A 26,999-nucleotide genomic window follows, 5' to 3' on the forward strand; every position below is an offset into this window, starting at 1 on the left:
TAGGAAAATCTCTTTTATGGGTTTTGATTAATCTGAAATCCTTTAGTATAGTTTTTATTTAAGAATTCAAACTTTTTATGAATTAGCTAATGGGTCTTTCCATAGTTGTTCAAAGTCCCAGTTTTCACTCACCTTCTGATGTGATGTTCTCAAGAACGCGTTCCTTTGTGCTGCATTGGATACGGATGCCACAAGAAACTTTCTACTCCTGTTCCGTTTTCTGGTAGCTGTTCTTTTCAACTTCCAATGGACATTGTGAAAGCGCACAGTATTCAGCTTCGATGGAAATTCCTTCAAAAATGTTTACAAGTACAAGTTATCCCAAAGTCATTACTACCTAGATAATTACGAGTGGACAGTGAATCTCATTTTAATGAATTGTGTGTAATCTCCTTCAAGAAACATACATATAGAAAAGACAAGGAGGCTCAAATTCAATATTTTCAAGAAATTGAGAATGGACAGATTTAATTTCATGAATAGGATTCCCCCAGATTGGATAACAGTGCTACTGAACAGAATTTATAATAGCCTTAGATTCAAGCTAAACAAACTAGTTCACCACCTGGATCACAAATTAAAGTCTCATTGAGATAAGTGACTGGAATAATAAACATAAAGACTTCTTCTTTTAACATGCTTTTTACCCATTTTTATGGGGTAAGCACAATGCCTTCTTTTGAAGGACTTTGATTTGGTTTTGGGGTAGATCGTAGTCTCGATCGGCTGCCCTGCCTGTCATCGCTTAGATCCCAGTAGCATATATACATGTATTGTACCAGTCACCAGCGCCCTTTCTCCATGCAGCGAGAAGTTGTTGCACAAATAACAAACATACGATTGTGTAATATACCTTTCGAACAAAGAACTGGACCAGGATCTTAAATGTGCTTTAGGCTAAGGCTTATCATGTTCTATTAGTGATGACATTTCGTGCACAAACATCATCTCAGAGATATCTAAACTGGAAAAGAAAAACACAATTGTATCACCTTCAATGAATTTAGTTAAAGGTCTTTTCTTTGGCTTACATCAAATACCTAATAAAATAGTGAATTTACCGAAAGGTTTATAGTTGCAATTCACGAAATGAAGAAAGATAAAAGTTTGCACATTACTAAAGCCAACAAATCCAATTGTTTTGTAATAATGGATAAAATTAACTACAGTATAAGGAAAAAGTGAAAACTTATTCTCTGATTCTAGTACTGTGGACTATCCTGGAATGGTTTAGATGCTGGTAGGTCCAGTTCGCTTTTGGGAGATGCTGGTAGGTCCAGTTCGCTTTTGGGAGGAAGGAAGGTTGGGCTGAGGGTGGCACAGCTGACAGAGGCTGTCCCGCTCAGGAAGTTTTGGCACAGCCTCACTGGCGGAGGCAGTCAGGCAATAGAACGGCGTGGGTGGGGGACTTCCCCAAAGTATGTCTCGTCCTAGCAGGAATTCCACTTCATGCCTGATACGGTTCACCACACCAAGGCGGTGAATTTCATCGCTCCCATCAGTATCACCCTGAGTTCGACTGTGGGAACAGTCAAGGATTGCTGGTCTACCCAGGTTACTGTCCACCTGGTTTCCTCATCTACGAAGGCACTGGCTGGCACTTTGGCACAATCGATCAGGCTAATATCTGAGCCAGTGTCAGCAGTAGTTGGTAGGTACACCGGTAGGCTAGAGCCATCAAGGGGGGCCACAGTGACGGACTGTGTCCAGACCCACCCAGGGTGAGACTTTTCTGGCGGCTCAGCCAGAGAGGCTGTGGTACTGATCATGCTGACATGCCTGGTAGCAACCACGTTTTGAGCAACCAGGATACCCAGCAGAAGAGTGCCCCAGAGCTCCACAGTCTGATGGATCCGGAACTGGAGAAGAATAAAGCGGAAGACGGTGATTTTTGGAGGTTGTGAATCAGTCTGTTGTCGGCCTTCCCTACAGTTTCCAAAGGTCTAGGCAGACCAGTGGATCCAAAGTCCATTCTGTGGGTATCACTTGGTTGCTGCAACTTAGTTGGTCTGCAAAGACGTTCATCTTGCCTTGTACAAATCTTGTTATTATTCTTGTCTGGTTACGATGAGCCTAGAGAAGAAGGTCCCTCGTCGCCTCGCATAGGGAAAAGGAATGAGTTCCCCCTTGCTTGCTGATATAGGATAGGGCAGTTGTATTGTCTGAGTGTAGTGCAACGATCTTGTCTCGGACTTTCGATGCGAAGGCTTGCAATCCCAGACTGATTGCTTTCAGTTCTCTCACATTTATGTGCCAGCTCTTCTGTTCTTGTGACCACATTCTGGAGACTTCCTTGTCCCCCAGGAGAGCTCCCCAACCTAAATCGGAGGCATCTGCATAGAAGCTCAGGTCGGGGTTCTGGGGAAAAAGGGACTTCCCTTCTGGCAACCTGTCTTCAGATCTCCACCAAAGTAGGTACTTCTTGATGTCTTGCATTACCTGAAAAACAAACAAGTCCAGATGTTTCTGTCTGTCCCATTTGTCTCTGAGATAAAACCGAAGTACCATCATGTGAAACCTCCCCAGGGATACAAACTGTTTGATGGAGGCCAACATCCCAAGGAGACTCACTCACTTGTTGGCAGAACAGGTCTGAAGGGAGAAATTCGTCTATTGTCCTTAGACAGGATTCACCCTCTTGGGAGATGGAAAAGCCTGAAAAAGAAGAGAATTCAAAGTCATTCCCAAATATACTATCTGTTGGGAAGGAAATAGTTGAGACTTCTGAAGATTGATCAAAAGTCCCAACTCCTTTGCTAAAAGAAGCGTCTTTTGAATGTCCCCTATGCAAGCTTCCTCTGTTGGAGAACAGATGAGCCAGTCCTCCAAAATAGAGAGCAATGTTGATGCCTACTAGATGGAGCCAACTCGCTATTGGAGCCAGAACATGGGTGGAAACTTGAGGGGCCATTGAAAGTCAGAAGCATAGGGCCCGAAACTGGAAAATCTGGTCCCGAAAAACGAATCTGAGGTACTTCCTTGAGTTTGGAAGTATGGGAACATGAAAGTACGCATCTTGCATGTCTATGGAGACCATCCAGTCCCCTTGACGAATGGATGCAAGAATTGAGCAATTTGTCTCCATTCTGAATTTTGTCTTCTGTACGAAGACATTCAGAGCTCTGATGTCTAACACTGGTCTCCATCCTCCTGAAGACTTCAGGACCACGAACAGGCGATTGTAAAATCCCTCTGATTCTACATCTGTGACTTCCTCTGTTGCTCTTTTTTGAAGAAGGGATAAAACTTCCCTCAGTAGGGCAGAAAACTTTCTTGAGCCTATCGAATGAGCAGTCAAGGGGATGGGCTTCTTGACTAAGGGTGGATATTCTTTGAAGGGAATAGAGTAGCTGTTCTTAAGAATGTCTATGATATGACCCACTGTTCTGCTCATCTCTTGCTCCATTCTTCCCAAAAATGAAGGAGCCTGGCACCCACTGCTGCACAGGAAATACTGTCCTCACTTCTTGGAGGAAGATTTGGTTGAAGATTTCTTAATGGCCTTGGAGGAAAAGTGGACATTAGATCTACATCTTGATTGAAATTCTGCCTGCCCCCTCGAAATGGCTGACGCTGCAAAGGTGAAGATGACTTGGTGTTGAAAGAAGGATTCTCCCTAGCACGCTTAAAGGACTGTGCTAGGAGGCCCTGAGTAGACTTCCTTTGTAAGTCTGAGGTGATCCCATTAACCACTGACTGTGGGAAAAGGAAGTCACATACTAGAGGGGAGAAGAGAAGGGCCAAAGTTTTCTTTTCTTTAAGATGCCTAGTGAATGAGTAGAGACTAACTGGCGAGAAGTGTCTCTTATGCCTCCATCGATGCAGGATAGCAAGCCTAGAAGATCCGAAGAGAGGTCACCGGGAACTGAAGGAAAGTCCTGGATTTTTTTGGCAAAGGCACCTACTGCCCAATCCAGGAAACTGACTACTTCAAAAATTTTGAAGACATTCTTCAGCAAGTAGTCGTGTTCCACAGATGAAAACATGATCTTAGCCGCTGCAAAGGCCAACCTGCAAAAGGACTCAGTGAGACCCAAGAAGTCCCCCTGGGCGGAGGCAGATACACCCAGGAAAGGAGTTTCTCTAGTAGCATAATAAGCAACAAACACAAAGGAGGGTAGCAGAACGCAGCTTTCCCCTGCCCTCTCCTGTCTGCTAACCAGCATTCAACTTCGCTCATAGCCTTCCTAGCAGAAGTAGAGAGCACCAATTTAGGAAGCTTGGGCGATTCTGATGGAAGGTTACTCATCTGAAAGGTGGAAGCCGGAGAAGAAGGGGCCGCTGGTGAGAAGAAACCAGGAAAAGTTTGAAGTAGAAACCGCAAGAGAGCTGAATACGCTGTAGTAGAATTTCTTCCTGTGGATCCTGAGCTCTCTCTTCAGCTGACAAAATTGGAGACAAGGGTACCTCTACAGCAGTGGTGGGAGGAGGTTGAGATTTCAGAAAACTCAAGATGTCATCCAGTTGTTGTTGGATGGGAGCCAGAGCCAGATCTACAACAGTTGGTGCCGCAAGAGACAAAGCTGTTGCCGAACGATGAGAAGAGGGAAGTTCTGGCGCCACTGGGAGCTTGGCCGCAGCTGGACGCTTGGAAGATACAGAGCGCTCAGGAGTAACTGAAAGCTCAGATGATACTGAACGTCCAGGTGCTCTGGTGCCAATGGGCACTCCAGTGCCAATGGGCGCTCTGGCACCAATAGGTGCTCGTGCGCTTCTGAAGCCTTAGATATTGATGGAATAGCTGACACTGCTACACTTCAAGATGTCGAAGAATGTCTGGAGGAGCATGTGGGAGCTGAAGGGCGGTCGGTCACTAAGGCGTGCTTGGCAGAAGGAGATCGAGCGCTGATGGATGCTCTAACGCAGCACGCTTACACTTAGAAAATATTGGAGACTGTTCAGGCTCCGAAACAAGACACTTTACTAGAGAAACTTCTGGCAAAAAATGCTCTGGGTTGTCCCAAAAGCTACATGAGGGTACAGTCTCCTTAACTCTCTTACGAGGCACCTGAGGGGTGCTAGACACAGTCACTGCAGACCTTTTCAATGGTCTGGATTCATCCTTAAAGCGCCATTGGCACCTGCATTGAGGACTCGATACTTTGGAACTGGAGGAAAGATGGTGAGCATCCGAAAAGACCCACCTTTCCAACGGCATTCTGTTGTCACCTGGGATTCGGCTACAGGTGTAACTGAGGGGCTGACTGCCCATGGGCATACCACACCAATTTCCCTAGGGCCTCCAGTATGACTTCTCCCAGGTGTAGGGGTGTGTGTCAGGGACCTTCGCCTAGGAGAATCGGCAGGACGGACAGCCATCTCCTCCACTAACACTTCACTATGAGCACTTTTTTCACGGTCCATTAGCACATGCACTGAATCACCTAACTGGACCATAGAATTCACCAACAATTCAAACTTATGATCAAATTTTACTTCTAAGGTGGCAATGGCATTGGGGTCAGAAGTATGAGAGCTGGGTATGGGAACAGGTGGAACAGCTGAAGGACTGGGAACTGGGGACATGACAGCAATAACAGGAACATCAGAGGAAGATATCAAAGATTCCTGGCTAGTTAAAGACTTGTTGCTCTTAGGAGTTGCTTTCCTTTTCCTCTCTTTCCAACTTGGAAAGGTGAGAAGTCAAAATTTTCCATTGTCTAGGGTCCCAGTTAACACATTCAGCACAGGTCAGATCTAAAGAACACACTTGACCACTGCAACTCGTACATACTGTATGCAAATCATATTTAGCGGAAGTAAATCTCGTATTGTAGCCATTGCTGCAATAACAAGTGCTGGACGTACTTGAGTCAGACATTGTCAAAAGCAAGTTGATTAAGTCTCAGAAAGGGAAAGTAAGTCAGAATTATGGAATTCATCTTAATTAAGTAATCCTGACTAAGTAAATGCTGAAAGGCAACCTTAAGAATCCATAATACTTCAGGAAAAACAACCAGTTAAGCCTACGAAAATCCAAAATTTAAGCTGCTGCTGACAACCTTCATCGGGAGCAGGCAGAAATAAATTGAGGCTCTCTGCTGTGTTGTTCCTCTCCTTCCCCAAAAGTGGGCAGGCTAGTTACTTACACCAAAAACAAAATGGAAGAATTGCTATCTCGAATTTTCAAATTTTAGCTGCTGGTCACTAGAAATTGATAGCTATGTAATTACTTGGTAAGTTACTTATATGAAACTATGCTTTTCTGACCCAGTCAGTTGCTTATCTGGGGATGAAGATCAGCTCTCTCTTGTTCGGGTTTCCCATCAGAGAGATGGATAGCCAATTTTCTACCACTTTTGAGATCTGTGATGGGTTGGCCTGTAGCCCTCAAGAACCCTCACTCTGTCCTCAAATGTCTCAGAGTCAGATTGGAGGGGCCATTCTGTGTATTCAGATGTCATGGAGGCAGATTGGGGGACCATTCTGAGAAACATTTGATGTCGAGGAGTTGGAGGGTAAACTCCCTATAGCTCTTGGCAGTTTAGAATGGTCTTATGCAAGCCTTGATTCTAACATAAGATGACAAGGAGACGCAGTTCAAGAGAGCTGTTCAGGCTAGCAAAGAAACTTCCTTATCCTTTGGACAGAGTCCAGCAATGTCATTTCATTACCTCATTTTGTCCTAAGAAAACCCTTTGTTATTGATGACCAACTCAGCAGAAAAGGCAAGGTCTCCAGTCAGATAGTCTCCTCTTCCTCAGGTGTGCCAGAAGTTGTGGAACCTTTGGGGAGACCCGAACACCGTTCTGTTCATGACTGCCCAAAATACTACTCTACCAGTTTACTGCCCTCCATTCCAGGATCCTCAGGCATGGGCAATTGATTCCAGTTGATGCCTCCCTTATGCTTTTTCTCTGTTTGCAGTTTGAGGGAATACACAACAAGTTGTGAGCTTTGCAGAGCACAATGATGATTTTCATAGCTCATTCATGGTCCCAAAGGGTTGGTTCCCCTAACTTTCTTTCCTGACGGTAGATGTTCCTCATCTTTTTACATTCAGAAAGGATCTTTTCAGATAGTCTTATTTGAGCAGATTCCAAGAAATCTCCACATGCTTCATCTACTCACATGGAGATTGTTAATTGTCTGTTATAAGCTAAGGGCATTTCTAGAATGGCCAAGGAAGCAGTCCTTAATTTAGAAGATCCTCCTCTGTTAGACTTGTAAGAGTGGTTAGTTTTTTTATTTATATCTTGGTACTTATCCAGAGTGATATCCAGCATCTGTTCCACTAGAAATCCTGTTTGAAGTTCTACCAGCATCTCAGGTACGTTAAGCAGTTTTCTGTCACAGAGATCAAGGATACAACTTTGCATTGCTTTCAGTTCTGCATTATGCTGACTGGAATATTGCTCACGATTTTGAAGAAGTTTTCAATCTTTTGTGCTGGAAATTTCATCTTTCTGTCATGATTTATGATGAAAATTAGATGTAGTTCTTCAGATTTTAATCTCAGTTGAGCCTTTGGTAAGGCATCACTTAAGAACTTTGAAAACACTTTTCTTGTAGCTCTTGCTGCAACAGAGTGTATTGTGAGTTTCAAGCCCACTCTTGTATGTGGGCTTTGTTCTAGGACAGTGGTTCTTAAACTTTTTTGCTTTGTGGCCCCCTCTCCTTTATGTATAGATCCCACACCCCCTATACCTTGAAATTTTTGCCAACTTTAAACTATAAACATTATATTGTCTATTTGTATACTATTATACTTCATTGCTTATATGAGAATATTGATGAATAATAGATTTTTGTTTCATTGCTGTTAAATTTTTTATAAGTATGCGCTGTACTATTATTTCAATGGAATAAACAATGTTCATAGAAAACTGGTAAAACAAACATGATGATACCAAATTTTATCTTCCTTATTCAAATATTTTAAGCATTATACAGATTACATTGATAGAACATATAAGAAAAACTACCAATTACTACAAAAATAAATAAAATTTTTACCTTTAATACAATTATTCATGGATCATGACCACATCAAAAATTATTATACATCCTCCTTAGTGATTTATTTACCTATATTTATGTAGAATTGGAAAACAAAAGACAATAATGACAGTAAAACTATACTTATTACAATTTTTGTCATCGTCACTAGTTTAACCGTTTGTAATAATATCAATGAAACAGTGGATTATAGACAGTGGCCTTTTTGACTTGGTAGTACTCATCAGTGGGATGGGTGATACTGGCTCTTTTGGTGGTGTTTGGCTCAGTGCACATCAGAGATTGCTTGCCACATTAAGCTTGTTTCCTTTCATTGTTTTGATTCCAACTAATGCAAGCTGAGCAGAGAGCGTGGGAAAATCTTATCATAACAATAAAAGACAATTCATAAACAAGATTTAAAATGAAAATTTACCTATATTTTTAATTTTTGGCATGTTTTGAGATAATAATTAGAAAACATATGAAAGCAGTGACAATGTTTTGGCAATTTTGCAGTCAACATCACAAATTAAAAAATAACAGGCACCATCTTGCAACCCTGCTTGGAAGCTTCTGGGGCCCCCAGTTTAAGAATCACTGTTCTAGGGCAGCCTCTCTCTGTTCCCTTGTTGCTCAGAGGAAAGATATAGAAGTGAAAGCCCTTCCCAGTTTTGTGGTAGTGCCTAATTCAACTGCTTAGGTAGGCAATGAAGAAACGGCTGTCTTATGTCCAGTTAGAATTATTCAAGGTTCAACTGGACAGACATAAACCTTCAAGAGGAGGAGTTTTTAAAATTCTCTGTGCTGTTAGAGGGCAAAACACTCCCATGTCCAAGATAGCTAAAGTCAATGCACACACAGTTGATTCCTGAGCTTTTACCTTTTTTTGGAAATAATCCTCATGGCTTCAGTACTGTAAACATGTTTTTATTTCCTTTAATATCTTTTCTAGAAAAGGTTGTAATGCAGCTCAGGTGAGATGTAACTGTTTTTGCCTCTTTGTTTGCAAGATGTTCAATTTTAGGCTGTTAGTTTACATAGACAAATCGTTAGGCCACCAGAAGCCTACTCAGTCATTTCCTTTTGTTTTCCAGTGTTGCTTCTCCTCCTCCATTAGTTGCTTCCTTTTGCCAAAGATGAATCCGTTAACCGGCTCTCTTTAGTTTACTTGTACTTCGGCTCCTGTTAAAACGAATAAGTTAACATGGATTATGGTAAGGTGCATTATCATGGAAGTAGAGCTTTTGGGAATGGATGAACAGTTGAAAGAGCAAGTTAGGAAACTTTTTAGTGTTTAATAGCTCGGCTCCTAACACGAACAGTGTAATGTAGTGTACTCGCAACTGTGTTTCTGTACATGAGGTATAAAGCCCTTAGTCCTTTCGTTCTAGTCCTTTTGTTGCGACAGAGACGCTTTCTCCTGAACCAAATATGATACAATAGTAACCTTGCTTTCTATCTTACCGTTATTTGTTAGGAAATCCTGCTTTTGAATTTTTGGAGCATGAAGGTACACATTGATGTATAGATGCATACCTTCATATATGAAGGTGGTAGTGTCTAGTTTTGGACTGTCGGTTATGGGCTTTTGACTCAGGCAGAGGAGTCACTAGTACTCTGCAAGATAGAGTCCATTTTTCCCTGTGAGGATCCTCTGACAAGTCATGCTACAAGGGCCTTACACCCTGTTGTGGTTCCAACGTTTGGCTACATTACTTACCAGTAAGGGTCACACAACAGGCAGGACTGTTTAAGTTTTTTCTCCCCATTAAAAAGTTTTTAGTTTGCTTGGCTGAACGTTGTTTTTCTGGCTGCACTAACCCACCATCCTCATTCAGTGTGTTAGTCAGCTAACTTTAACAGTAAGCAAGATTCATTCCAAATAATGATAAATTTTGTGATAAAATTAATTATTTGGATACTTACCTACTGTTAAAGTGGAAACCCATCCAGCCTCCCCACATCTTAGTGAATGGGCATGAAGAATTCTGATTTGTACCTAAACGTTCCAACAACACCTGGTAGGAAACAGGTGAATACCAAGACAGTCCTAGAGGGTAGCCAAGTGTATTTATTTTTTAAATGCCAATTGCACCTGATGGTGTGAAGATGTAAGCTAACTTTTAACAGTAGGTACTATCCAAATACCGTATATGCTGGCATATAAGGCGACTCGGCGTATAAGACACCTCCCATTTTTTGTGTAAAAATGTAGATTTAGAGGTATGTTCACCGGATAAGACAACACCCAAGTTATTAAATTAAATAACACTATAAGCTGATGTAAGTTTGCTGGTACATAAATAAAATCAACAGCTATTGGAATTATCGTACCAAAAATGTGTAAAATCAGTATCTTCAAGATTTTAAAATGCTTGGCAAAGCTGACCATTATAAAAAATACTTCTGTATTCCCTTAGGAAAAATATAAACATCACAACAATTGTTCAATGCCTGTGACGTCACTATCGGCGGAGTAATACCCATTGGAAGTAGATCCGCATTAATGTATTCCTTTAAAAGTGGAAAGAATTATATTATTAAGGATATCAATACCACAAAACCTTTTATTCAAGGAAATATTGACCTTTAGTAATACAACAAGTCGAGTGCGACTGGGAACTACGAACACGGCTATGTTTTGTAAGCAAGAAAGTTAGACTTCCCGATTTACCCTTTTGGTAAATTCAAATTATCTGTCAGTGTTAGAATGGCATTGTATAATAAGTATCAATAACAAAATTGTCTAATATTATTGCCCTATAATAATGGTACTCTGGATAAACCTAGTAACAAGTGAGAGCTTGTTCATCCTAACGTTTAATTATGGTAATTATCTATGGTAATTACTGTAATTACAGTTGTTTTGTTTACAGTATTGATAGTTGTATCGCTAGTGGTTCACTTGAATTATCTACGGTTTTTACAGTTATTACAGTTGTTTTGTTTGCAGTGTCGATAGTTGTGATGGTAGTTAACTATTGACACAACAATCGCCACTTCAGGGGTTAGCCTATCATTAAAAATCTTGGCAGGATTTTAGGTTTGCTTTTTATGCTTGGTGTATAAGACAACCCCCCATTTTGGGGGAGATTTTTTAAAGTTAAAAGGTCCCCTTATATGCTGGCATATACAATAATTTTATCATGAAAATTATAATTTTCTTAACCTAGATATATTAACAAAACCCAGTGTTGTTCAGTCAGAGTTTTTTATATCATAATGAGCAATCAGAATATGCCATAAGTTACTTAAATTTTCCATTCATATTTTAAAAAAAGATAAACCCACAATCACTGAAAAATTTTTTTCAATAATGCATCTTCCTGTGTCAGGGAAACAGTTTACTGATACACAGGACTGGCCCCAAAACAATATCCTCCTGGCGCAGGCAGTCCCAAACACAATCTTTTGTAGTTTTTCAACTGAGCCCCTCAATTTACAGCTGAAAAAGCATCCCGTGTCTACATGATAACTCAGTGATTTGCCATTGTTCTTGCAATCCAGCTGGTTAACTGATCCTCCTCAACACTTGTGCTAATCGTGCTACATAAAGTGCTAATCGTGCTACATAAAGTCCTCCACAGACACAGGATATAGAAATCCTAGGAAAATCATTGAAGACCATAAGACTCTTTACAAAGAAGGGAATCTTTGTAGAGTCCACTACACCTGAAAGAAGAAAGATTCGCCATTAGTGAATGTAGGCTGTTAACAATGATGCACCATGAAAAAGACATTAATGATAAATAATAGTACATATAACAAAACAAAAATAAAGTTGCTTCAGTAATGCATTCTAATTGTTTTGCTGGCATCATTCATATTGTCCGCTCACTTGGGCACTGAATGACCTTTGCAACATTAGGAGTAAAGGGCCTCACCCCAGTGCTTGAATACATGTACTCATAAAGGAAGGATGGAAAATTCACTCATCTGGTGAATGACTCAACTTTCATCTAACATGTACTGCACCAGGTCTTATAATATTATATACAGTAAGCAAAAAAGTTTGTGTTTATGGAGCATGAGAATTATTGGTATTTTAATGTCATTTTGAAGTGGATTTTTGTTTTCTCTTATTTACTATAAAAGTGAGCTGCATCTCATATGATCAAAGAACTCAGTTCTTCTTTCACTTTTAGCTGGAAAATACAGGAGGTGGAATTATTCCAACACCTGGAACAAGTTTGCAAGAGGATTTTGCAAATGAGGCTCTGGTACCCCCAAACAGCGGCCGCAAAAAGAAGAAAAAACACAAAAGTGGAGAGAGTAATTCTGGAAATACAGTCAAGCCAGAGGTAATGGATGAAGAAGGCATAGTTGATGCTGCACTACCATTACTCACAGAAAACCAAGGTTTGTCTTTCAGTTTTTATCTTGATATTCATTACAAAAGAGTTATTGTTCTCAGTTACTGAGAGGATTCACAGAAAACAAGGTATTGCCACACTTGTGTGTGTGTTATTTGAGATGTTGCTGTAGTTGTGGTAAGTTTTACCACAGTGCCCTTGTTTGGAATTTATATTTTATGCAAACATTTACATCTTATAGAAAAGATATGAACATGATTTGCACATATTCAAGGGGAACACTTGTGGCTGCTCCAAAAGGAGGTAGTATCATCAATGATCCATACATGGAGTACTGTAGGTATTACTAAAATGTGCTTATGGCATCCCTTCAGCCCCTAGTGGCACCCACTTTTTATGCTTTTACTCTGCCTCCGTTCTCATTTCCATTCTTCAGTTTTGCTTGTTCAATGTTTCTAACTGTTACTTGTAAGTGTAACTGAGGGTTTTCTCCGAGTTCCACCCTTAGATCCTTGTAGTTCATCTCCTTTATATTATGGATCTCTTTCTCTTGCTGTCCAACCACTCCAACTGTTTTGCAGTCCTAAGTGCTGAATGGCCAAAAATGCCCCAGTTCTCATGTAGACCACCTAAATTTCATAAAATCATTCAATTAGCCACTAGTGACTGAAACACAGAAACAAATACATTAATTTGAATGAACCCAGATTATCAGTATTTGCTTCTACTTTAATTAATTTCAGTGGCATCATTGCACAGACCTGAGATTTTGCTATTTCATGAAATTATATAGACTGACAGGGGGAAGTTTAATCAAGCCTTACCCTCTGTTTATCAGAATACCATCAATAGATGGAATAGCTTTTTGTGAGATGTTTTAGATTTTCTGTATTGAACATATTTCATTATGGGTGAATCTGTTTCTCTGTAAAAGAATACTTTATGTATCAAACAGTTCATGCAGGCAAAAATAGCAAAAATAATTAGATTATCTATGTCCTTTTTGAACAGTCAAAAGTCATTTAATACTTTTATGTCTGATATTTATATGGAAAGTTTTTAAGGTTTTTATAATGCTTTACATTTTTCAGGATAGTTATATACCTATCCTTAATTTTTTAACCACAGGTGTGGAAGATCTTTTCAGTTCCTCTATACCCGCATGTGGCGAAACAGTTGTAGGTGAGCAGTACCTTCTCAACAATTCTTTACTTGATCAGATTCTCACTGAAAAAAAACTGGTAAGAACATATTATATGTTACTGTAATTATGAATGCTGGGTCTTAGGTATTTGGTTATAAATAAGGACTAGTTTTTTATAAGAGTTTACTTTATATATACTTTGTAATCCAGAGGGGAAAATGGCAGGACTAGCAGCTCTTGTAAAAAGAGAGAACATGTGGCAATGTGCTCAGTTATTGAGCTCAACCAAGTACAAGATCTGTTTCCTTGGAATGGCTTCATTGCAGCTTCCAATGTATCATCAACATTGATCATTAATCATTTTATGTCAGATTTTCCTTTATTTTATTAAACATTGTTTTGTCACTACAAACCATTGCCAAAACCCAGAGCCTTATCACTTTGGCACAAAGAAATTATTATTATTTGGGATGGATTTACCTTCTGTTAAAGTTAGCTTATATCTCAGTGCTGATAGGTGAGTTGACATTCAAACAAAAGATCGAATGGCTACCTGGATGACTGTCTAGTACGCCTGTTCTCCACCAGGTGTGTTTAAAAAGTTTTAGCTCTTGTCAGAATTCTCCTTGCCACCATTGTGTATAGGTAGGTGGTTCTGTTGTTGGATGCATCTACTAAGGGATGGGGGAGGCACTTGGAAGAATTGTTGGTTGCAGGTGTGTGGACCAGTATGACAGACACCTAAACATCAATGTCATGGAACTCAAGGCAGCTTTTTTTAGCCCTGCTTGAGTTTCAAGACCAAGTGATGGGGCACTTCATGGTGTTGATGAGCAAAAATGCTATGGTAGTGACATACATCAACAAGCAGGAGGAACTAAGCGTCCTTCCAGCTGCACAGGTTGGTGGTGCAGGTGTACGAGTGGGCAGTAGGACACTTGGTGGAGCTGTCAGCCAGGTACATAACAGCATCTCAGAATGTGGCGGCAGACAAGCTCAGTCACCAGAGCCAGGTATAGGGACATAGTCCCTAAACTAAGACATTGTGAGAGACTCTTTGAGTTATGGGAAGTCCCAACCATGATCTCTTCATGACCTGGTACAACAGAAAGTTACTGGTGTTCTGCTTAACTTTGCTGGACCCATGGGTTGCAATGGAAGATACTTTCCAGCACCCAGGGGACACCTTAGAGGCTTATGCCTTTCCTCCATTTTGTCTGATTTGTCAGGTGATCAACAGGTTTGCCCTGTGATATGAGAACTGCATGAGTGTGTGCAGTTATGGTTCCCGTAAATTATTTGGGAGGGGTGATGTTGTGAGAGTTTCAAAGATTTAGTAATAGGTTTGTGTGATGTCAGGGAATAGTTTATTTCATTAGGAAGTCAGCAGGTGAGAATAGGTATACTGTACCCAGATGTTTTCAGTTTTTTGGACAATAGGTATTTGCAAAACTGTACATGATTGGTATGGACATTTGGGGAAGTTTAAGCTAATAGAGTGTATGAAAGAACATGTATTTAGCCCGTGGTTGGTTTGGATTTGTATGGATGTGGCAGCTTGTGTAAAGCTTCTCAGAAGGGTAATATCAGCAAGTATATGCAAGCCTTCCTATTTTGCAGTTGAGTATGAAAGAGCCATTTGAGATAGTGGTGATAGATTGTTTGTCATTGCCTGTGAGTAAGAGTGGGAATGTGGGACTGGTTGTTATGGTAGATCACCTAAGCAAGTTTGCCCAAGCAGTGCCGACAATGGATAAAAGAAGTGAAACTTGCAAGTGCTGTAAGTCAGGTGATGTATCTGATGTATGTAAATAAGCCAAGGAAATTGTTGAGTGATAATGGACCTGAGTTCACTGGAAGAGCATTTGTAAGTATGTTGAGAGATTTGGGGGTAGAACATGTATACTTGACGTTGTATGTGCCAAGCGCGAATGGGTCAGCTGAGAGAACAATAAAGATGTTAAGTGAGTTGTTGTGTATGATGACTGTTAGCCCTCTAATGCCGAGCCTCTATTTACAAAAACGTCTCCCGTATGCCGCGGTGTTCAGGAGTTAGTGCGAAGCGGAAAAAAAAAGTTTTTTAAAAAAATCACAGCATGCTTAGTTTTTAAGATTAAGAGTTCATTTTGGCTCCATTTTTTGTCATTGCCTGAAGTTTAGTATGCAACCATCAGAAATGAAAAAATATCATCATCATATATAAATATTGAAATATATGACAGCATAAAAAAAATTTTCATATATAATTTTATACAAATCGTGCTGTGAGCAAAACAGTTAAAGCTAATGGTTTTCTTTTTCTTTGTATTGTACACTAAATTGCGATGATTTTGGTATATAACAAATTGTAAAACGATCAAAGCAACACAGAGAAAATATTATCACAAAATGATGCATGAATTCGTAACACGCGGACGTAAAAAAATGTTTTTTTCAAAAATTCACCATAAATCGAAATATTGTGCTAGAGACTTCCCGTTTGTTGAAAAATGAAGCTAATTGATTGAATATTACTAGACTGTAAGTGTTTTAGCTTACAATTGCAGTTTTCGACCATTTCGGTCGAGTTAAAGTTGACCAAAGGTCGAATTTTTTCTATTTATCGTGATTATATGAAAATATTTCAAAACTGATAAAAGCTACAACCATGAGTTATTTTCTGTTCAATTCTACATGAAATTGCACACATTTTCATATATAAAAGTTTATGTAACGACTAATATAAAACGGTGCAAACGTTACGACAACGTGATGAAAGAATTTCTGAGATGTTCGGCCGAGTTACCGCGCGGACGTAAGGAAAATGTTTTTTTCAAAAATTCACCATAAATCGAAATATTGTGCTAGAGACTTCCAATTTATTGCAAAATGAAGGTAAATGATTGAATATTACTAGAATGTAAGAGTTTTAGCTTACAACTGCGTTTTTTTACCATTTCGGTCAAGTCAAAGTTGACCGAAGGTTGAAATTTTGGCAGTTATCGTGATTTATATGAAAATATTTCCAAACTGATAAAAGCTACAACCATGGGTTGTATTTTTTTTGTATTTTACATGAAATTGCGCACATTTTCATATATAAAACTTTATGTAACGGCTAATATAAAACAGTGCAAAATTACGACAAAATGACGAAAGAATTTCTGAAATTTTCGCAGAGTTACAGCACGGATGTAAGGAAAAGTTTTTTTCAAAATTCACCATAAATCGAAATATTGTGCTAGAGACTTCCAATTTGTTGCAAAATGAAGGTAAATGATTGAATATTACTAGAATGTAAGAGTTTTAGCTTACAATTGCGTTTTTTCGACCATTTCGGTCGAGTCAAAAGTTGACCGAAGGTTGAAATTTTTGTAGTCGACGTGACGGTACGTCCACTTGGCACCCAACAGACAATTTTAGTCGACGTATGATACATCCAGTCGACGTTTAAGGGTTAGGGAAAATGAATGGGACCTGTGTCTTGCAGAAGTCTTGTGAATGTGTATATGAGCACCCACAGGAGTATAGGAATATCCCCAAGTGAGTATGTTATGAACTTCAAAAGGTTCATTAAACCTTCTATGCAGTTGACTGAGAATGATAGAGATGTTTGGAGAAGAGTGCATGAGAAGCTCATGAATTATGAGGTTGGTGAAAAAGTGTTGAAAGAGGTTATAATGAGAGGAAGATTGAATGTAGATAAGCTCGAGGAGAAATATAAGGGACCTTATGTTGTGACTAAAGTGTGTTCGAGTGAATTGAGATATTTCTTGGAGTCTTTGGATAAAGATGAGCATGTACTGTATATGAGATTAGGGCACATCACAGTCAGTTGCATTAGTGATGTGAACCTCCAGAATATTTGCTGTTGTTCAATGAATGAATGGCTATGAATAAGAGTGGAGGATAATGTGAATAAGTAAGAGGAAAATTTCATAGCAAAGAAACAGTTAGTTTTAATAGAGACAGTTAAGACTGCAAGACTGCGAAATAGAAGGAAAAAGGTAGAAAAAGGGAGGATAGTGTAAGCATAGGAGTACAGGTTGAAGGATTAGTCGAGATAGATAATGAACTAGATCATACCTTTGTATTTGTATGTTTCCCATTATGAAGAGGAGGACTGGAATAGATTAGGAAATGATGTAGATAGCGAGAATACCTTGCTGGAAATATTAGACAATGCTGATGAGGTCTTGTGTGAGTTGAGTACAGAGATTTAAGAGTTCCAGGGATTTAGGGAAAGTAGTCCAGCAGTTAGTAGGAGAATCTTAGAACAGTTAGCTAGATACAAGGTTGGTTTAAACAGTAGTGATAAGACAGATTTAGGAAGTAGCACAGTAGAAAGTAAGTACTGTATGATAGTAAGGATAGAAAGGGTCCTGATTAAATAAAAGTAGTTTGCTAATAATTTATAACCTGTGTCACTACTTTGCTGGATAAATTTTTTGTAAATAGCAGAGCAAAAACATAAGACTGTATTGGGATTGAAATAAAGAACGTAAACAATGGTTTAAAGGAGGGAGGAGAATTAATTGTTAAAAGATCTAGTAAATGTTTGAAAATAATACGATGATTTTAAAACGACTTTTTAATTGATTAATTTTTTTTTTGCTGTGATTAGCCATTGTTCACAGCTCTTGATTTAATAATGGACCTTTCTCCACAGGAGTGTTGTGGGAAGGTCCACCCACTGTTAATAAGTAGATTGAAGCTTAGTGAATTGACGCCTGTGGGCATGCTGAAGTAAAAAAAAAACAACAATTTTGATTGGGTAAGAGTGTGATGTTCTTTGAGATAATCAGTCAAAGAAAAGAAAGAAGACTTTTCACATGTATATTGGTGTATGATGAACTGGTTATACATATATATATATACACAGTGAATCCCCCGTATTCGCGAGGGATGCGTCCCACAACCCCCCGCCCCCCGCGAATAGGTCAGATCTACGAATGCTTAAAACCCCTCTAAAAACACTTAGAACTGCCCATTTTGATAGCTTAAACCAAGAAAAACCCTGTAAAAATGCTTATACCTGAGCATTTTAATAGTTTTATCACAAAAAGTGCATTTATTCATGAAAATTATATGAAAATACAGTAATTAGTGAATATTTCTCAGTGAAAAATACCATAAATGGGTGAATTTTTTCATGAATGATGGCTAGATATGTTCCACAGAGAACCCGCGAATGCATGAGTCCGCGAACCATGAGAACGCGAATACGAGGGGGTTTACTGTATATATATATATATATACACACACAGTGGGTCCCTGCTGGATTGTGGACCAGCAATCACAGCTTCAGTTAATCGTGGGTTTTTTCTGTGGAACTGAAACCAAAAATATTGCAGAAAATTCACAAATTTGCAAATTTTTTCACAGAGCAATATTCACTAATTACTGTAATTTCATTTCATTTTGATGACTAAATACATTTTTTATGATAACAAAATGATTTACTAATTTTCCAATCAGTGGCGTCGTGAGGGTTGCTGGTGCCCGGGGGCAAAGTGTTTTATGGCGCCCCCAAGGGTGGGGGTGGGGAGGACTATTTTTATTTGAGTGTGCTAATCTTGACAGGAAATGTCTGCCTTCATTATTTTAGATATATTGTGTTGAAAACAAAACATTAGCATAATAATATTCTGGGATGATAGAACACAAACCGAATTTGCAAACTGAAATAGTTTATTTTACATATAATAGATATACTGTAATTAATTAATCATTAGCCATCATGAATAAATTCCAAAATGTTGATAAGATAACTAAAATATAGATGATAGTAAAGCATCACAGTAACTAGTAACTCTTAATAACCAAAGACAAATGGCAAATTAAATCAATTTGACTAAAAACGGAGTTAAACATTAGGGAATACAGGAGGCTAAGAAAATCATGAAAATGTACAATTTGTTGCCAGCATAGAAGTTAATACTAGAAAAAAAATAGATTTTGTGGTAAAGACTGAATAGTTATAATGCCTGAAAAGAAAACTGATAAGAACAAAGATGAATTAGTTCACTAGCTATAAACCTTACTTTTCTTTAATTTTGGCATGTGTCAAAATAATGAAAACAAAAAGATTAAAGTGATAGTTGCTTAGGATCAACCATATGCAAAGAAATAAAACGGTATAAAGGTATTAGAATGTAAAGATAATTAGACAGATACTGATAACAGAAAACCTAAACCAAGAAAAGGGGGGTACCTATCCAATATCTTTGCACTGACTCACTTATTTTACAGTATAAGTACGTAATAAAATTTGATGGTATAGTAATTAACACATTATGATTACATTTATATATAATGAACATTAAAGGAAGTCAATCTTCATTAAATATAGAATATGTACTGAAAACTCGTAAAAACTTAAAGATTCTAAGTTACTGGTTTCATCACCCCCATTTCCCCCAAAATAGATGTCTTCCCAACTTCAATTTGGCGCCCCCTCAATGCTGTGCCCGGGAACATATGTTCCCCCCCCCACGACGCCTCTGTTTCAAATAATATTAATGTAAACAGCAAAGTATCAGTAAAATGCTAAATCCTGCAAAATCACAAAACAGCTTACCAGTGTTCATAAACACACTCTCTCTCTCTCTCTCTCTCTCTCTCTCTCTCTCTCTCTCTCTCTCTCTCTCTCTCTCTCTCTCTCTCTCTCTCTCTCTTAGTATACATATCATAATATGTATAAAGAAAAATGATTGTCCCAACATTTGTAATTGTTTTTACTGTAGGTATGTGTTGCCATATTTTTCTTTGATTTACTGAACCGTTCTTCTTTACAATTTTAGTTGACTATGATTATCACACATATTAACTGTAGGTCCCATTGCTAGGTAACCAATTGGTTCTTAGCCACATAAAATAACTAATCCTTTGGGCCAGCCCTAGGAGAGCTGTTAATCAGCTCAGTGGTCTGGTTAAACTAAGATATACTTAATTTTTTATAACAGTACACAAGAGAATATTTTATCTTTGTTGATGTTTCATCTCCAATCACCATAAAAATATTTAAAATCTGAATTTTGTACATAAGCAACACAAGGTTATACTGTACTCTCCTCCCCAGCCTATCAAGTCAAGTCTCATCCCCAGCTGCTGTGCTGTAAACACCAGTTTTTTTCTCTCTCTCTCTCTCTCTCTCTCTCTCTCTCTCTCTCTCTCTCTCTCTCTCTCTCTCTCAATGAAATATGAATTACTGTATCATAAACTTGTACATACAAAATTTAAAAATAAGTCCATTAATGCATTCATTTCTTTTAGCAACTAAAAAAATGTTTTCTTAATTCTTTCAGTAGTAGGCTCAATCAGCTGATTCTCATAATGTAAACATTACAAATATCAGGAAGATTGATTTTTAATATACATATTATGAGGATAACAGATCAATATAATATTGTACAGTACAAATGGATTCTGTAAGTGAAATAACATTTTATTGATATTTTGTTGTGTTTACAGTAATATTGATATTTGAAAATTAGTAAATCATTGTAACATGTACATACACAAGGGAATAATTTATCACTGTTGATTGCATTTATAATTTGGTATTTTTTTCAATGCATATTTAAATATTTAAGTACTATAAAATATTGAACTCTACTTGTGAATTCCCAATGTTTCCCTTTCTGGAAAAGAAAATGGGAAAGCTTCAATACTATATGAGAGAAAATGGCTGTGCTTGAATGTAGTGGAGACTTGGGTTTTAGTTTTTACACGTAGTTGTGAGCCATATATTTTTAAAGGTCATGTAAGATGACTTTAAAATTATATGAAAGGGTTTTAGGATGATAGTTTAAGGTATATTTGGTGTTTGAACTATTGAAATAGGCAGTTATAAGCATTTTTAGAGGGTCTTTGGTGTTTGAACTATTAAAGCAGGCAGTTATAAGTGCTTTTAAAGGGTTGTTCCAAATTATTGTGGAATTTTGCTTAACGAAGGTTGTGGTTCCCAACCCTGAGAATACTGGGGACCACTACTATATATATATATATATATATATATATATATATATATATATATATATATATATATATATATATATATATATATATATATATATATATATATATATATATATATGTGTGTGTGTGTGTGTGTGTGTGTGTGTGTCTATATTATATATATGTATGTATGTGTGCATACAGTCAACCCCTGCTATTCACAGTCATGCAATTCGCGGCTTCACCGATTTGCAGATTTTTCTGTGGAACTTATCCCCAAATTATTTGCGAAAAATTAGGCCATTCATAGACTTTTTCATTGAGAATTATTCACTAATTAGTGTATTTTGATGTTATTTTCATGACTAAATAAATTTTTTATGATAAAAACATGATTTACTAATTTTCAGATATTAATATTAAAGTAAACACAGCATAATATCATAAAATGTATTTTAGTTTATTTTTTTTAAGTACATACTGTACTTCACTGAAGTTATAAAATCTAGTGTTTCCCCTGTTTTGTAAAAAGAAAATGGGACAGCCTCAATACTCTGAGAGAAAATGGTTCTGATTGAATGTAGTGTATTTTTATGTTATTTTCATGACAGAATAATTATTTTTATGATAAAAACATGTATCTTTTTCAATGTGTTTAAGCACATATTGAACTTGTGAATTCCCAGTGTTTTTCCTAGTGTTTCCCTTGTTCTGTAAAAAGAAAATGGGACAGCGTCAGTATTCTATGAGAGAAAATGGCTCTGATTGAATATGGGGGGGGACTTAAGTTTAGCTTTCACACTTAACTGTAAGCCATATATTTTTAAGGGTAATGTTGTAAGATGACTTTGAAATGATATTAAAGTGTTTAAGGGGACCGTCCACTTTACATTAACCTTATGGGAAAATGGGGTTTTTCAAACTCTATAAACTTTTTTGTTTTTCAATCGATTTTTCTCATTCAAAAACCATTTGAAAGATAATTTTCTCTACTAAAAACTAATTACTGGGATTTTTAAAAAAAATTTTTATGGTTTTTTTTTATTATATATTTTTTACGTAGTATTTTTTTTTATTTTTTAAATTGATAATTTCAATAGGTAAAAATCAAATTTAAAAATTCTGTGCTATGAATATTTAGAGATTTTAATGCTCTATTATTTGGTTTTTGAACGACTAAAATCGGTCAATAAACAAAAAAGTATAATTAATTTTTTTCCGAAAATCTTAAGTTTTGAGAAAACGAGCTTCAAAGTTTTCATATACTACATTTACTTCTGTAAATTCTGAAGTAAACCTAGAGACTTGAAATTTGGAGGATATATAGAAACCATATTTATAAACATATACTGTAATTTTTATTAAGATTTTTTTAATAGAATTCAGTATACATGAGTTTGAAAAATTATAACTTCAGGTAAACACTGTGAACAGACAATGCATGTGGGCGATTATACATTTGTCTTTTTTATCACTCACGCTTTTAGCTTGATTATCATCTCTATTGCCTTATGCTACTATGAATATGATAATGACGCAAAATCATTACAAATATCTACGAAAAGACGAAGAAATTAACAGAACTTACTTTACTGGCTTACCTTTGGTTTTTTAGAAAACTCGTATCATTCAAAGAAAACGTCGAGTTCATTTAGGAAAACAGATCTCTAAATTAGGGAGAGACTATAGAAAAAAATTTTCAAGTACTCAGGACAGGAAAAAGTTCCCTACCGGATTAGTGTTGCTTGCGCGAACCCCCGTGCTAGAGGAGGCATAGATAAGTGTAGATTGAAGAATTTTTAGCCATGATTTATACATATTTCATAAAAAAATTGTTTGAAACTTAAAGTAGAGTAGTTTTCCTACCCAAAACCATCATAAACCGAAAATGGGTTTCCGGACCCCATGGGTCGCCGGACGCTCCCCTTAAGGATGTTAGTTTAAAGTACAGTTATATATGTTTTTACAGGTAGGCTTTGGTCTCTGACTTCTTTAAATATGCAGTTATAATAATTTTTGGGGTGGATCAAGTATTCGTGAGACTTTAGCTATTCACGGGTGGTTGTGGTACCCATCCTCCATGAATACTGGGGTTTACTGTATATATATACTGTATATATATATATATATATATATATATATATATATATATATATATATATATATATATATATATATATACAGGGTGTTTCAAAATTAGATATATATATATATATATATACAGGGTGTTTCAAAATTGGGTGTTTCTCTACAGCATAAATTAAAATTGATATGGATAAAAACAAAAGTAATTCAGAACAGGTATTTATTTAAGTTTCTCTCTGAGTATTTAATATTTTGTGTGGCCTCCATCTGCCTGTACCACAGCCTGCATTCTTGAGGGGTATGATTTCAACAAATCGCAAAAAAACTGAGACTCAAACACCATTTCCCTGAGCACTTCAGTCACCTCTCTTCGCAGGTTGTCCAGGCTTGGTATACCATCATAGTTCACTGTGCGCGCTTCAGCACGATCCTTTAAGATACTACCAATGTTTTCACACACCTTAAGGTCAGGGGGCTACCTGGAAATAAACTTGACGAGAAGAAATCGATACCACTGTTTCGAAGCAGCTCCAGTGTCTGAAGGACCTTGAAACATGGTGCCTTATCAGGCAAAAATGTGACTTCTTCAACAGATAACACATTTTCAGGATCTTTGAGGAAAGGAAATACTCCACCAGTAAGCACAGTTTCTCTGAAGTATTCACCATTCCATGACAGTCCTTTTTCTTTGATGATCCACATTAAACGTTTGGCTGTGAAACAGAGAAAAGTTCCTAAACATTCAAGAAATTTCAAACTTGGCGATAGTGCACGACATCGTTGGTATCATCCAACTTTGCAGCCCAAATGATATCATTTTTATGATTTGGCTTCCTAACTGTGTAAATGAAGAATCCATCTGATGCAGCAACATGGAGAAAGTCAGCTTCATCCCAATCTTTAAGAAATGAACCACAAAACCATGCATGGTGTTCTCTCTGTTGCTGAGTGATGTTGGGCTTGCTGATAACATGAAATGGCTTGATACCAGATTTTTTCAACTCACGACATACAGCACTACAACTTCTCTTCTTTCCCTTTTTGTTTCTAGTTCAAGCGCCAATTTACGTAAAGACTTTCTTGGTCTACCCAATGCCTCAGCTATGATGTCTTCTGACTCCTGAGAAAGGACTTCAGGCTTTCTAAGATTCTCACTCTTTTTGTGATGACAGTCATATGGATTTTTGTTCCAGTTTCTTTCAACAAAGGATTCATCTCTTTTAATGTATTAGCTATAGAGGAATGTGAAATGAAGGATGCGCTAGCATCCCTGGCCTCTCTGAAGGTTATAGCCTGGATTCGGTCAATCCATCTGATTTCCTCCGAGTCGTTAGCCATGGCCATATCTAACTCTGTCACTCAGTCTGAAAATACAAGAACAGTAAAATGAAAAATAGCTTAATTGAAACTTAAAATAATGTATTTGGAGATAGGCTATAGCAGACAACTTCATAACTTTCCATTTGTTCTGTGGAGGGGGCCCTCTGATTTCTGAAACACCCAGTGTATATATATATATATATATATATATATATATATATATATATATATATATATATATATATATATATATATATATATATATACATACACAGGCAATCCTCAGTTAATGATGGGGATTCCATTCTCAGCTGAGCGCTGATAACCAATAATCGTCGTTAACCAGAACATTACAATTATGGCAATAAATGATGTTTATGATGCCATAAGCACTGATAAACTGCTTACCGGCACCGAAAATTGCTTACCAATGGCAATAAACTGCCTACCGAAACCAATAAACAGTCTACCGAAACCAATAAACTGCCTACCGACACCGATAAACTGCTTACCAGCAACAAAAATCGCTTACCAGTGTCAGAAATCTGGTTATTGATGTCATTAGCCAAGTGTCGTAAAGCTGAAATGCCATTAACTGATGCTGCTGATAAGTGTGGACTGTTCGTGTGTTTTTCAAAAGTAGCTGTCCGTGCAAAAGAAAGATGCTGGAATCTGCTATCATCAATCAAACCAACAATGTGAACCTGTCAGGAGGACATTGGAAATCGGACGACATCGACGCCCTAATCCTCAGACCCCTCCTGAAGAAGATGACCCAAGAAACGGGACCTCCAGATCCATCGCCAAACGGGAGCTAATGAGGCCAAAAACCACTAAGGAATTGGTCATCTCCTCCTTCTTAGGAAACGGTCACTCTCATACCATCGGAGACTTAAAGCCACACCTTTATGTTTTGTATATATACCCTTGTAACATCTCATCTGTCCATATTCTACCAGTGAACAGGGCACAGAAGCAAGTGCCCTGAAATATATGGTTTCAATGTTCAAATATTGTTTTATGGGCCTTCTTATATTCATATTACACTGTAGTATTACAGGAAAAGACATTCATATATATATATATATATATATATATATATATATATATATATATATATATATATATATATATATATATATATATATATATAATATATATACATACATACATACATACATACATACATACATACATACATACATACATACATACATATATATATATATATATATATATATATATATATATATATATATATATATATATATACACACACAGGTAGTCATTATAGTACTTACGACTTTGCATTAGGTTCTGACAGAGCAGTTGGAAGTCGATCTGGAAGATTGTAAGTCGACCAACCACATATGTACATGTATTCTGTACCTGCCGTATATTATCCATCATATATCCTAAGTATGACTAGCCTACATATACATTTTATATTATCCCAAAAATGTGCATGTATAGTACCTGTTATTACGTTTAGTATATGAAATCTTATCATGCTTGAACTCCTTGATTAATACTTACTTTTATTGCTGTATTTAACATTTTTATTGTAGGCATTCAAACCATCTGTCTGGTCTGTTTACATTTTCTTATCCGCCATTTGCATTGCCAGTCGGCTACACGTATGACGTATTATTTACTTTTATTTATTTATAGGTTTGAATTAAATACATATTTGACGTCCGTATAAGATGCACTTTTTAAAAAAAAAAGGCCTAAAAATCCCCCTGCGTCCTATGTACATAATGTAGGCTCAAAATTTAAGAATTTTGGCGAAATTATACATGAAACGTCATTTAGATGTTGTAGCCTCAGCCTAACATTCGGTGTTATCCTAATAACCTATTTAAAAACAACAAAGTTTATTATAATTAATATTTATCATTATCACACTTACCATCACCGCAATTACTACTGCTAGTTTTATAATCAATATCTCCGTTGTTATTATCGATATTTTCATTAAAATGTGTTAATATCATTATAAATGCGTCTACAGCGGATCGCCGCATTCCACATTTACAGACTTACAGTACGTGTGCTGCCACCTATTGGTGATTATCTCGAGAGCTTTACGGATAACAAGGCTTCGTTCAGTTGATAGTTGGCAATTCCTGCTAACATTCTCTTTACGCATAACAACATGGCTTCGATCAATTGGTGGTTGACAATTCCTGCTACCATTCTCTTTAGGCATAATAACAAGGCTTCGTTGAGTTGATACTGTGAACTTCGTGCTAGCA

General features: G+C 37.3%; 1 protein-coding gene across 4 annotated transcripts in view; it reads left to right on the forward strand.

Annotated features, from left to right (window-relative positions):
- LOC136850252 (uncharacterized) overlaps positions 1-26,999 on the forward strand; it is a 355,341-nt gene that overhangs the window by 50,718 nt on the left and 277,624 nt on the right. For 3 of the 4 annotated variants that reach the window (XM_067123923.1, XM_067123921.1, XM_067123922.1), the window contains exons 3-4: positions 12,087-12,300; positions 13,383-13,495. In XM_067123923.1, the coding sequence (XP_066980024.1) occupies positions 12,087-12,300; positions 13,383-13,495 (327 nt within the window). The remainder of the gene's footprint in view (positions 1-12,086; positions 12,301-13,382; positions 13,496-26,999) is intronic. The other variant, XM_067123924.1, reaches the window with a different exon arrangement.

This window comes from Macrobrachium rosenbergii, chromosome 21 (genome assembly GCF_040412425.1).
Source record: "Macrobrachium rosenbergii isolate ZJJX-2024 chromosome 21, ASM4041242v1, whole genome shotgun sequence".
Taxonomy (NCBI): domain Eukaryota; kingdom Metazoa; phylum Arthropoda; class Malacostraca; order Decapoda; family Palaemonidae; genus Macrobrachium; species Macrobrachium rosenbergii.